General features: G+C 46.4%; 1 protein-coding gene across 2 annotated transcripts in view; it reads left to right on the top strand.

Annotated features, from left to right (window-relative positions):
• Positions 1-9,562, top strand: part of nrros (negative regulator of reactive oxygen species) — a 14,253-nt gene extending 4,691 nt beyond the window's left edge. For both annotated transcript variants that reach the window (XM_080793954.1, XM_080793955.1), the window contains exons 5-7: positions 1,552-1,718; positions 2,988-3,194; positions 8,205-9,562. In XM_080793954.1, the coding sequence (XP_080650080.1) occupies positions 1,552-1,718; positions 2,988-3,194; positions 8,205-9,504 (1,674 nt within the window). In that variant the 3' untranslated portion in view covers positions 9,505-9,562. The remainder of the gene's footprint in view (positions 1-1,551; positions 1,719-2,987; positions 3,195-8,204) is intronic.
• Positions 9,563-13,879: the final 4,317 nt, after the last annotated feature.

Genomic DNA, 13,879 nt, shown 5'->3' with positions numbered 1-13,879 from the left:
CCACGGGGCAGCACACCTAAACCTAACCTTAACCCATGTCTAACCAATGACTAGTCTAAACTAAGTATGCACCCCCTACAGGCCTACTCAAAGGGCTGGTTCATGGTTCAAGCAATGGTTCATTCATTCATACTCCTGATTCCCTTAGTTCATGAGGAATTTCTATACATATACTGTCCAAAAGATCGTTTTTGCTAAGGTTTGAAACATGACTTGCATAATGCCTGTAATCCCTTTAGTATGTGGTTCAGTGTGCTAAAGTTATATCACTAGCCTGTTACCTACACTATAGGGCCTCTATTGTTCAGTTACAGGCCAACACCCCAACTGTATTCATTTTTGGCTTTCCTTCATATCCCATATTTTGTATTTCTGTTACTATTTCAGATACCATACACTTATAAACAATGTCTGTACAACTATCAACAACATATAAAATTCATAAACGCCATCAGGAGTCATCCTTGAGTCCAAGCTCCCTGACCAGAGCCCCGTGGTGGGCATTATGCATCATACACCCCCTAAGCATAGACAAGCTTGCTGCCTCCATTAAAGGCTACTATTTTTCACATGAAGCGGCGAACAGTCGACGCCAGCGTCACTCACTTCCCAGCCCCCCAATCCAACCCTTGATGCTGAGTGTCACTTGAGTAACTTGAGTAAACTAAAGACCTGGAGGCGTGATCATCAATGCCATTTGGCTATTCTGAGTGGCCAAAGAGCATTGATCACGCCTACCAGGTCTTTAGTTTACTCAAGTTAGGGAATAAGACCTGGTACTTAAAGGGACACTTCACCCTTTTTGCAAAAAAACATATGTTAATGTCGTTTAGAAGCTTTAAAACACTTTCCTGGGGGTCTTTATGTGTGTAATATGTGGTTTTAGATATTTTAGATTGTAGCAGTGAGCCTGTTGTCTCTGATGTCATGGACACTGGGCTCACTTCCTTCCTGGACTACATGTTGTCTCAGTAAGACAGCTCTCCCCCCTATCCACAAGGAGGAGCAGTGCACCAAAGAATTATGGGAATTGTAGTCCAGGAAGGTAGTGAGACCAGATCTAAATCCACATATATCTAAATATCTAAAACCACATATTACACACATAAATACCCCCAGGAAAGTGATCTAAAGCTTCTAAACGTCATTAACATATATTTTTTTGCAAAAAGGGTGAAGTGTCCCTTTAAGACACGCAAAATACAGCCCTATGAATGAATGAAATATTTATTTTCCTGTCATGCCACATCCCATATGTTTCACAGAATACACTGAATACAACTGACACTACAGTCCTTCCTTTTCACATATTTGTACATTATTCGAACAAACAAAACAAAAACAATCATAACAAGGCCATTCTACATGTAAATGGCCCTCCTCCTCCTCATTGACCATGAGGCCTTTTCCAGGAATGAGGCAAATGAAAAGGTGTACTTTTGAAACAGGCTCTCAAAGTCCTCCAACCATACAAATGTATGGTTTGGGTCTATCTTATTAGAAAGTCTCTCCCTGTGACTAAAACTACCCCCTACACTACGCCCCCTACAGGGTAACATGCTGTTCGAGATAGACGGGGCGTTCGACGGCGGCGTGCTGCCTCGTCTGCGGAGGCTCAACCTGGCGTTCAACTTCCTGCCGTGTCTGACGGACTTCCACATGACGCAGCTGGTGCTGCTGAACGCCAGCCACAACGCCATCGAGTGGTTCGTCGCCAGGTTAGGACACTTTGGGGCTTTTTTTAGGGGCACTGGCCCCTCCTATGTAACCTGACGCTGCCAGATGGGGGCGGTATTGGGTAACCATGTTCCCCAACACAGCTTCCATCTGGGATCTCTCAGGGACTTGAGCTAACACCGATCCGTTCCGCACCGAACCAATCAGCGTGAGCTAAGGGCGGGATATGTGCGAAACCGGATGTGAAGCTATACAGACACGTCAATATGATTGGTTGTGTTTGCACGCCCACACGGTGATAGACAGACGGTCCCATCCAATAATCTACCAAGTATCTTGAAAAAAAGGAACAGCCCCGTCATCAAATTTGCTCCCGAGATCCCAGATCCCAATAAGCTGTGAAACAAATTTGTGTAGCAAGCTTTTTGGATCTGGCAGCGTCAGGTTACCTCCTATGCCCCTCCTAGCTTTCCAGGTTTGTGTGAACCTGGAAACATTTTGTGATGATTCGATTGGCTGAGCACGGAATGTGATGTACGATGATGATGATAAGAGTGCCCCTCACTTCACACAAGTGTGATTTTTCATTGTGGTTTGTTTAAAAAAAAAAAGAATTATGATATTTTCTGTCTATTGATAGGACATAGTGGAGAGAGAGAGACAGGGAGAGAGAGATAGACAGGGAAATAACCCCATAGACACCCCCATTATGGTTTAGTTTTAGTTTGTAGGCTATTATAGGATATTTATTCTTTTTAAAATCTAGACTTTATTTTCACTTTTCTTTTCATACTTTGGGTATTTTGTCAGGTGCAGGATTAAACAAGGTCACAGTAAGTAAGTAGCCTTATTGTGTAATACAAAAACTCAACAAAAAATAACAATTAAAAAATATATATAAAACTAAGAGCATTTTGTCTAAAGTTTCAGTTAGTTTTAGTTAGTTCTGTAAACACACAATACATAGTTTTAGTTAGTTATCGTTTTTTTTTTAATCGTTTTTGAGTGGTGCAACCACTCCTACAACCAGCAATGTCCGTGTCTACCTATGTGTCTACCTACATGTGGCCATGAGCACGAGTATATGGCTTATTAGTACCAGTAGGGGTCGCCAGAAACAGAGAGAGGGATAGTGCTGCTAATGAGAGAGAGAGAGAGAGGTGGGGGGGGGGGGAATTGCACCACTCAGTTCACACGGGTGTGATTTTTAATTTAGTTCAGTTTACAAATAATGTTGTTTTTTTTGTCCAATTTTAGTTCTTGTTACTTTCCGTGAACTCTAATACCGTTGGTGTTTTGTGGCCCTTCAGGCAGGACCCGGCGATGGCCCGGTTCCGCTTGGAGACGCTGGACCTGAGCGACAACAGGCTGCTGTTCTTCCCCTTCCTGCCCAGCAGGAGTCGCCTGCGGAACCTCCACCTGTCCCGGAACGCCATCCGCTTCTACGAGCACCTGGCCGACCCAAACGCCACCGCCGAGACCGCCACAACCCACCACAACTGGACCACCAGCGTCCGGTAAACTAGTGGTGATTTTGTCGACTAAATGACTCTTCATAGTCCAGTTTTAGGTGGTAAGGTGACCACCAAAACGGTGGTTAGTAATAACAGAGATTTTGATTTGATTTGATTTAAGGCTCATACATAGTCTGGTTTTTCGGTGGTTAGGTGACCACCGAACTACAACATGACGTCACTGAGCCGCGGTGAAGAGAAAACCACCGCCACCGCTCCAGCCCTTCTCTCTGTTTCTACTCACCACCGCTCAACGTTATTTCAGCTCCGGTGGTCAGCTCACCACTGGAGCTGTGGTCACCTCACCACCGGAGCTGTGGTCAGCTCACCACCGGAGCGGTGGTCACCTCACCACAGAAAATCCAGACTATTAATATGCCTTTAGTGATATATTCATGATACAATTCATAGAAGAGCAGTACAGAATTATCAGGATTGCACAAAAAGTCAGAGGACTTAATTCCATTGTGATCCAAATAAATAAATAAATAGTTACAGCATATATGATAAGAAGAACATGTGTGTAGTAGTGCTGCCAACGAATATTCTATATCCGAATTTAGATTCGAATAAAAAAAAAAAATTAATAACCGAATATATAAAATTAAGGTTCGAATTAAAAATAATAATAAAAAATATTTTTTTATTTATTATTATTATTAGTTTTCGGTGCCATGGGTAAGCGTTGTGACTTGTGAGCTTGTAGATTAGTTATATTTGCCACGCGACACGCCGACAACGGCATACATTGAAGAATAAATCACATTTCCTAAACACAGACTATACAGCGCAGCGCAGCGCAGTTCTGATTGGCTGCCTCGTCTCCAGTCATGTTGCCTCAGAATTCTTTAGGGTCACTAATTTGAGCATAACAGCGGAGCGCAGGGGCTAGCCAGCTACAAAGTTTCATAACGTCGGCACTCGGCAGCAGACCCACAGTCCACAGATAATAATAATGCAGCAGAATTAACACTGCCTCCGTGCCTCGTTTTGATAAGGCTGTGTGGTAGGATTGCTCATTTAAGAAAAATGTTTTACTGGAGAAGGGAGAATGTATGCGTTCCGTTCCATCTCAGTTTTCAGCAACACCAATGCGCGGAGAGAGAGTTGCGCCAGCAATGCGATCTTAAATGTTATGTCTCAGGTTGTATTGGTGTAAATATAATTATTACAAAATCCGATTGGCTCGAATTGAAATCCGAAATCCGAATGGCTCGAATTGTTCGAATCCACGTGGGTTTTTAAAACGAATATCCGAATCCAATTTTTGGACAATTACGGCAGCCCTAGTGTGTAGGCTACTAACATCACAATACTAATGACATTTACAACCGGCCATCAATCATAGATCAATAAACAAAAGACAATAAATAGATATAGAATAGATAAATACAGCACTATACCAACTTGCCCATCAGCCACTTTTTCAACCTATTTTATAAAAATGTTCAAAGACTGGGCAAATTTAATTTCCCTTGGGATTTTGTTCCAATCCTCCACCCCTGTATGTTTAAATGAGCTTCTACCTAGCCTATGTCTCAGGTTTGGTGGTTTAACCCATTCTGACCTGAGATCAGATTCATACGAGGTTTCCACTGGACACACACTGGTCTGATTAACCCATTCTGACCTGAGATCAGATTCCAGAAATGTCAGTCGTTCTTCGATTTTTTTCAAAAATAGCAGACCTACAAGCTCGTAGCGCGCCACTCGGTGGCGCGCTATGAGCTTGTAGATCTGCTATTTTTCAATAGCTAAAGCATAACATGATGCTGACACCAAAATGGGTGCCCGGTCAGAATGGGTTAAGATCAGCTACACTAGCCCTTGTGTTCAAACTATGGAACTGGTTAACATACGGGAAGTAAGCTTTAAAATATTTTGGGCATTGTTCTTTGAAAATATTAAAAGAATGATGTGTGTTCGGTGGTCACCTCTTCACCGAAAACTGGACGTTCGTCGACTTACCTCTTTTCCACTGAGGAAAGCAAAATATAAACTAAGGTATGGTAAGGTACTAAAGCTAAAACTAAATATACTGACATATTCGTAAACAAATTAAAACTAGACTAAAATGTTAGGGAGGGGACTAGTGGAGAAGAGAGGATAGTAGAACTAAAGGTCAAGACATTTTATGCTTGGTTGCATGCTGAGAATAGCACTGCAACGCGTTGTGAGCTTTGCTATTTTGCCTATTTATTTAGCACGCAACCAACATGTAAAATCGGCCGTTACGACGCCATCAAGGCACCGCCAAATTACATTTCAGTCGACAAAAAAAAATCAACTGTAGATTTAGTCGACCAAAATTATAGTAGGGATGCACCGAAAGGGAAATTCTCGGTCGAATCCGAATACCGAATATAGGAAACATTTGGCCGAAAACCGAATACCGCATATCCGAATATGATTAATATTATATATATTTTTTCCTACCATTGCTGTCATGGCCGTACCTTAAAGCTACCTGATTTATGGCAAAATAAATGTTTATGGCAAAACTTAACTTAAATAATAATCACTATTATGGGTCCATAAAACATTTATTCAGCTCTTTTGAATGCATTAATTGCATACACTATTCGGTGATATATTATCTGCCTATTTGGGCCGAAACCGAATAGGCCGAAAATGCGTTTTTAGCCCATTTTCTGCCGAATATTTTCTGCGGCCTAATATTCGGTGCATCACTAAAAATTAGACTTAACACTAATAAAATAAAAGTTTCATTCCAAAGTCAATGACTATAAAATCTAAAATAAATAAACCCCTCCCCCACCACCAGGTACTACAACCTGTCATAATAAACCCCTCCCCCACCACCAGGTACTACAACCTGTCATAATAAACCCTCCCCCACCACCAGGTACTACAACCTGTCATAATAAACCCCTCCCCACCACCAGGTACTACAACCTGTCATAATAAACCCTCCCCCACCACCAGGTACTACAACCTGTCATAATAAACCCCTCCCCACCACCAGGTACTACAACCTGTCATAATAAACCCCTCCCCACCACCAGGTACTACAACCTGTCATAATAAACCCCTCCCCACCACCAGGTACTACAACCTGTCATAATAAACCCCTCCCCACCACCAGGTACTACAACCTGTCATAATAAACCCCTCCCCACCACCAGGTACTACAACCTGTCATAATAAACCCCTCCCCACCACCAGGTACTACAACCTGTCATAATAAACCCCTCCCCCACCACCAGGTACTACAACCTGTCATAATAAACCCCTCCCCACCACCAGGTACTACAACCTGTCATAATAAACCCCTCCCCACCACCAGGTACTACAACCTGTCATAGCAAACCCCTCCCCACCACCAGGTACTACAACCTGTCATAATAAACCCCTCCCCCACCACCAGGTACTACAACCTGTCATAATAAACCCCTCCCCACCACCAGGTACTACAACCTGTCATAATAAACCCCTCCCCACCACCAGGTACTACAACCTGTCATAATAAACCCCTCCCCCACCACCAGGTACTACAACCTGTCATAATAAACCCCTCCCCACCACCAGGTACTACAACCTGTCATAATAAACCCCTCCCCCACCACCAGGTACTACAACCTGTCATAATAAACCCCTCCCCCACCACCAGGTACTACAACCTGTCATAATAAACCCTCCCCCACCACCAGGTACTACAACCTGTCATAATAAACCCTCCCCCACCACCAGGTACTACAACCTGTCATAATAAACCCCTCCCCCACCACCAGGTACTACAACCTGTCATAATAAACCCCTCCCCCACCACCAGGTACTACAACCTGTCATAATAAACCCCTCCCCCACCACCAGGTACTACAACCTGTCATAATAAACCCCTCCCCCACCACCAGGTACTACAACCTGTCATAATAAACCCCTCCCCACCACCAGGTACTACAACCTGTCATAATAAACCCCTCCCCCACCACCAGGTACTACAACCTGTCATAATAAACCCTCCCCCACCACCAGGTACTACAACCTGTCATAATAAACCCCTCCCCCACCACCAGGTACTACAACCTGTCATAATAAACCCCTCCCCCACCACCAGGTACTACAACCTGTCATAATAAACCCCTCCCCCACCACCAGGTACTACAACCTGTCATAATAAACCCCTCCCCACCACCAGGTACTACAACCTGTCATAATAAACCCCTCCCCCACCACCAGGTACTACAACCTGTCATAATAAACCCTCCCCCACCACCAGGTACTACAACCTGTCATAATAAACCCCTCCCCACCACCAGGTACTACAACCTGTCATAATAAACCCCTCCCCACCACCAGGTACTACAACCTGTCATAATAAACCCCTCCCCACCACCAGGTTCTACAACCTGTCATAATAAACCCCTCCCCACCACCAGGTACTACAACCTGTCATAATAAACCCCTCCCCCACCACCAGGTACTACAACCTGTCATAATAAACCCCTCCCCACCACCAGGTACTACAACCTGTCATAATAAACCCCTCCCCACCACCAGGTACTACAACCTGCTGTCATAATAAACCCCTCCCCACCACCAGGTACTACAACCTGTCATAATAAACCCCTCCCCCACCACCAGGTACTACAACCTGTCATAATAAACCCCTCCCCACCACCAGGTACTACAACCTGTCATAATAAACCCCTCCCCCACCACCAGGTACTACAACCTGTCATAATAAACCCCTCCCCACCACCAGGTACTACAACCTGTCATAATAAACCCCTCCCCACCACCAGGTTCTACAACCTGTCATAATAAACCCCTCCCCACCACCAGGTACTACAACCTGCTGTCATAATAAACCCCTCCCCCACCACCAGGTACTACAACCTGTCATAATAAACCCCTCCCCACCACCAGGTACTACAACCTGCTGTCATAATAAACCCCTCCCCACCACCAGGTTCTACAACCTGTCATAATAAACCCCTCCCCACCACCAGGTACTACAACCTGTCATAATAAACCCCTCCCCACCACCAGGTTCTACAACCTGCGGGGGAACGTGACCAACGTGACGGCGGCGCTGTGGGACGAGGGTCTCCACGGGGACCTCTCCTCGCTGGACGTCCTGGAGCTCAGCGGGAACCAGATCGACTACTTCCCGCGAGGCTTCGTGGCCAAGATGCCGTCGCTGTCGACGCTGCGCGTCGCCACCAACTGTCTGGAGGGCGTACTGCGCCTGTTGGACGCGCCGGGCCACTTCTCCCACGGCCTCCTGCGCGAGCTGGACGTCAGCGACAACCGGCTGCGAGAGGTCGAGGTGGCGTTGACGACGGCGGACGGTCGCGGCCGTGGCGGCGTGCTCGGGAACCTGACGTACCTCAACCTCAGCCTGAACGCCCTGCGCTCGCTGCCCTCCGGCCTGCTCTCGTCGCTGCCCAGCCTCCTCTCGGTGGACCTCAGCTACAACCCCGAGCTCGGCGGTCGTTTGTTCTGTCCGGACGAAGACGGAGAAGACGTCGCCTCGGACGACTGCGTGGCGTGGGGGAACGCCAGCTCCTCCCTGACGCGGCTGTACCTCAGAGGCTGCGGCGTGGCGAGGCTGCCGTCGGCGGCGTTCGCGGGGATGTCCCTGACGCACCTCGACCTGTCCGACAACGCCGGGATCGACCTCGGCGAACCGCCGCGGGGAGCGATACGAGCGCTCAGCGGGACGCTGCGACACCTCGGCCTGGGCAGCACGGGCGCGTTGCGACACCTCGGCCTGGGCAGCACGGGCGGCGCGGTGTTGTTGCGACCGTCGTTTGACTTCTCCCCGTTCCGCAAGTTGGAGTATTTGGACCTGTCCAACAACTCCCTGGCTCGGTTCCCGGCCTCGCTGGTGGCGAACAACGCCGCCGGCGGCCTCGGCCTTCGCCTTCTCCGGGTTCTGGACCTTCGGGACAACGGGCTGACCACCATCCCCCCGGCGCACGCCGACGCCCTGGCGCCGACGCTCCGGAGGGTCTTCCTCAGCGGGAACCCGTTCAACTGCTGCCGCATGGAGTGGAGCGAGACGTTCGCGCGCACGGAGACGCTGAGCGTGGTGGACGTGGCGGACGTCCTGTGCGAGGACCTCTTCGGGCGGACGCACCGGGCGCTGGACCTCGACCGCCTGCCGCCGCTGTCGTGCGGCCGCGGCGGCGAGGAGGGCGAGTCCGTCCTCTGGTACTTCCTGCTGGTCGTGCCCGTTTTCATGTCCTTCCTGGGCATCTCGGTCATCTTCTGTCTGACCTTCAAGCCCCGACTGCTGCTGCGGAAAACCATCAAAAAGAAATGTTTTAAGGCCACGTCGTACTAATATAATGTAGTTATTAATATAAGAGGCTTTGTGAATACCTTGTAAAGACATTTTGAGTAAAAAGGAGAAGAGAATTGATGTGGAGTTATAAGTCCATTTGTTTTTTATGGTCCTCAATAACTGTTAAAGTGTTGCAGGGAATTATCGCTCACGTTTAGCTAATTAAATGAGGAATGGGACGTTTTTTCACATAGAGATGTGTGTGTGTGTGTGTGTGTGTGTGTGTGACTGTGTGTGTGTGTGTGTGTGTGTGTGTGTGTGTGTGTGTGTGTGTGTGTGTTGTGCACTGTGCACTGTGCACTGTGGCAAGTGTGGTTGTAATTCTAAAGAAATGTTACGCCTAGATCGAGTCTTGATGCAAACATGTGGCTCCGCAATCCGTTTGTCTTGTGTGTGTGTGTGTGTGTGTGTGTGTGTGTGTGTGTGTGTGTGTGTGTGTGTGTGTGTGTGTGTGTGGGCGCGTGTGCTCACACACAGTGCACACGCGAGCACACATATGCAGAAGTGGTGTGTGATGCAAGGTGCTATAAGCAGCAGAGGAAACTTGAAATTTCCTGTTTTGCAGTAACTGCCCAGTTCTGTACCTCGGAGGGGAGGAGGGGGGGAGGGGTGTGCGGTTTCCTTCTCACCGGTGAGAAACAGCTGCACCACCGCCGGCCGGGCGCTTTGTCAATGAATCCTCTCTACGGCGTCCTCAGACGAGCCCTCCATCGGCGTCTCCAGTCATCTCGATTCTCCAGTCTAACCCATTCTGACCTGAGATCAGATTCTAAAAATGTCTGTTTGAAAATGACAGTTTTCTGAAAAAGCTATGTTTCTATGTCAGTCGTTCTTCGATTTTTTTCAAAAATAGCAGACCTACAAGCTCGTAGCGCGCCACTCGGTGGCGCGCTATGAGCTTGTAGATCTGCTATTTTTCAAATAGCTAAAGCATAACATAATGCTAACACACCCAAAAATGGGCTAAACACATCTGGCCAGCTCATTCGTGCTTTCCGCACCAGCATCTTTCTTTAGTACGTCCACGTAGGTATAGGTGTGGGACGTCCTCTCCATCGATGCCCGTGTGTTGGTTCCCACAGTACAAGCTTTTTGGCCGGGAGTTCTTGGTGTCGGTGGCAGCTAGTGGCCTGCTATAGTCTCATCCTCCTTATATCACTGCTATCTTCTCTGTTATTTTTCTCTCTACTAGGAGTTCTTATGGTTATGGATGGTTCATTAAGCTTAGCTGACCAAACAAACCTCATGGCATTCTACACTTAACGACAGTTGATATGTTTCAACGTTTGAACGGAACACAGTTCCATTGTACCGTGTTCCTCAAGCTAAATAGGATCAGAGTGGTTTAAACTGTTCTCGAGGCTTTATTAACACATTTATCTGGGTATACCCCCAGGGCTGGAACCCCCTTAAGGACCCCCCTAGGTAGGGGGTCCCTATATACTAGACCCCATTTGAACCAGTGACTGCCTTAACGACACCAATGGTTAAGCCATTATTATCAACTCATCACAGCAGCTCTTATCAAACATCACTGCACAACATCCTGTGCTCTGTGAGAACTCAGAGACCTGCAGATTGTCTTTCTACAGCAGCCTACTGCAGGGGTGGAGAGGGGCCATGGAGAGGGGCCACAGTCTACTGCAGGGGTGGAGAGGGGCCATTGCAGTCTACTGCAGGGGTGGGACACTTTGAAGATGGAGAGGGGGCCCCTCTCCATCTTTAGCCCCTCTGAGGGGCCACTGTATATCTCCACACTCACTCCAGAGGGGCCGGCACTAGCCCACATATGCATATTTCTGTCGTAGCAAAAATAGCCGATCAGCTATTTTCTTTTGTTGTTGCTATATTTGAATTGAAATCTTGACTTATTCTTTTGCTATTTTTGAATTGGAATCCTGAAAAGTAACATTTTTATTTTTATTGCAAAAGCATTTAGTTATTAACTTAAAAAGTACATGAACCCGTGGATTTGCGCACTCTACCGATTTGGCGTCAGGACTTTCTTGCGCTCTACAACAGCGTCTGTATTTCCCCACTGAGGTCGCACTGACTTGACTTGACATCATCATTCATCATGGCTCCCTGCGTGAAGCCGAGCTGTGCCATATGTCTTACGCTGAGCGCACTAGACCTAACCCAGGAGGTAACCAGAATACCGCCGTGCGGTGATGCTCTGGTTGGTGGTGGTGGTCGGAACAGTGAGAGAGAGAGAGAGAGCGATAAACCAGAAGCCTCACTATGAAGCTGCATCTAGTAGGGATACCGAACCCACCCCTATCGCATTCTTGCCATTGAAAATATGTGACAGTTTCTGTCAGTTTTGTGCGTGCAGTCTGTGAAAGCAGGGAATCATAGCTTTAATTGGCATTATTGGTTGTTCAGTTTGACCCGCCAGTTTTGGAGATATGGCTTATAGAGTAATGTCTTGCAGAGAAACAGCGAGTTGAGAAAACAGGCTTGACTTCTTCTGTGGTCTCTAACATTACACCTAGCTACATGTTTAAGCATTTATTTCATATTTGCATGTCTTCTGTGGACTCTAACATTACACCTAGCTACATGTTTAAGCATTTATTTCATATTTGCATGTCTTCTGTGGACTCTAACATTACACCTAGCTACATGTTTAAGCATTTATTTCATATTTACATGTCTTCTGTGGTCTCTAACATTACACCTAGCTACATGTTTAAGCATTTATTTCATATTTGCATGTCTTCTGTGGACTCTAACATTACACCTAGCTACATGTTTAAGCATTTATTTCATATTTGCATGTCTTCTGTGGACTCTAACATTACACCTATAGCTACATGTTTAAGCATTTATTTCATATTTGCATGTCTTCTGTGGACTCTAACATTACACCTAGCTACATGTTTAAGCATTTATTTCATATTTACATGTCTTCTGTGGACTAACATTACACCTATAGCTACATGTTTAAGCATTTATTTCATATTTACATGTCTTCTGTGGACTAACATTACACCTAGCTACATGTTTAAGCATTTATTTCATATTTGCATGTCTTCTGTGGACTCTAACATTACACCTAGCTACATGTTTAAGCATTTATTTCATATTTGCATGTCTTCTGTGGACTCTAACATTACACCTATAGCTACATGTTTAAGCATTTATTTCATATTTGCATGTCTTCTGTGGACTCTAACATTACACCTAGCTACATGTTTAAGCATTTATTTCATATTTACATGTCTTCTGTGGACTAACATTACACCTATAGCTACATGTTTAAGCATTTATTTCATATTTACATGTCTTCTGTGGTCTCTAACATTACACCTAGCTACATGTTTAAGCATTTATTTCATATTTGCATGTCTTCTGTGGACTCTAACATTACACCTATAGCTACATGTCTAAGCATTTATTTCATATATTACACTTATTTCGAACATGCTCTAGTATGTGAAGAGTCCGTTTTTCTCCTCTCCTTTGCCGCCGTGACCGTCTCTGTACACACATCCTACATCCAGGGAGGATGTTGGAGGCTGTATTTATGTCATGTATTCTATTGTACCCTCTCCTGTGAGAGATATGTTGGGCTACGGTTGATATTCTTTGGGGAAGTAACTGAACTGAACCGAACAGGGGGCCTCATGGTGCCATGTGAGTAACCCAGTAAGGCAGCTTCATATTATGGTAGGATGTTAACAGGCACTTTTCTTAGGAAGTCAACAGGCTGCTCGCTCACAGCTATAGCCCCACTTCCACTTAACCCCTTCAGCTGTACAGCCACATGACCTGGAGAGCAACATGGATGCCAAGATGATTATTTAGCCACAGTCGACTGTGGCTCAGGAGGTAGAGCAGGTCGTCCAATGATCCATGGGGTCGGCGGTTCGAATCCCGGCTCCTCCTCCTCCTGTCCACATGTCGAAGTGTCCTTGGGCAAAGACTCTGAACCCTTAATTGCTCCCGATGTGCTGGTTGGTGCCTTGCATGGCTTCCGCAGCAATCGGTGTGTGAATTAATGTGTGAATGTAATGCACAATCTATGTAAAGCGCCTTGGAAAAAGGCGCTACATACTGTAAATGCACCATTTTATTTTCTTAGCAGTGGGTGGGAAAAACTATCAGTTCTGCATTATAGAAATACTCTGCCAGAAGTGTACCTCCCAGCCCTGGCAGCGTAGTTCTGGAGTAGTTCCAACAAAGTGTACCTCCCAGCCCTGGCAGAGTAGTTCTGGAGTAGTTCCAACAGATTGTGTGGCCCTGGTTTTGCCCTAGTGGGACTGATTGAGGGTAGCTACTGGGACGTAAGTCGGGACTTGATCACTCCCGGCTGGGTCGCCTGAGTGAGGGGTATGATGTTGGGAGACCCGAAACCCCGTTGACCTCAGGA

The sequence above is a fragment of the Protomyctophum bolini genome (genome assembly GCF_963924005.1).
Source record: "Protomyctophum bolini genome assembly, chromosome: 21".
NCBI classification, from domain to species: domain Eukaryota; kingdom Metazoa; phylum Chordata; class Actinopteri; order Myctophiformes; family Myctophidae; genus Protomyctophum; species Protomyctophum bolini.
Note: the sequence above shows the minus strand (reverse complement) of the source record. Positions and strands in the feature narration are given on the sequence as shown.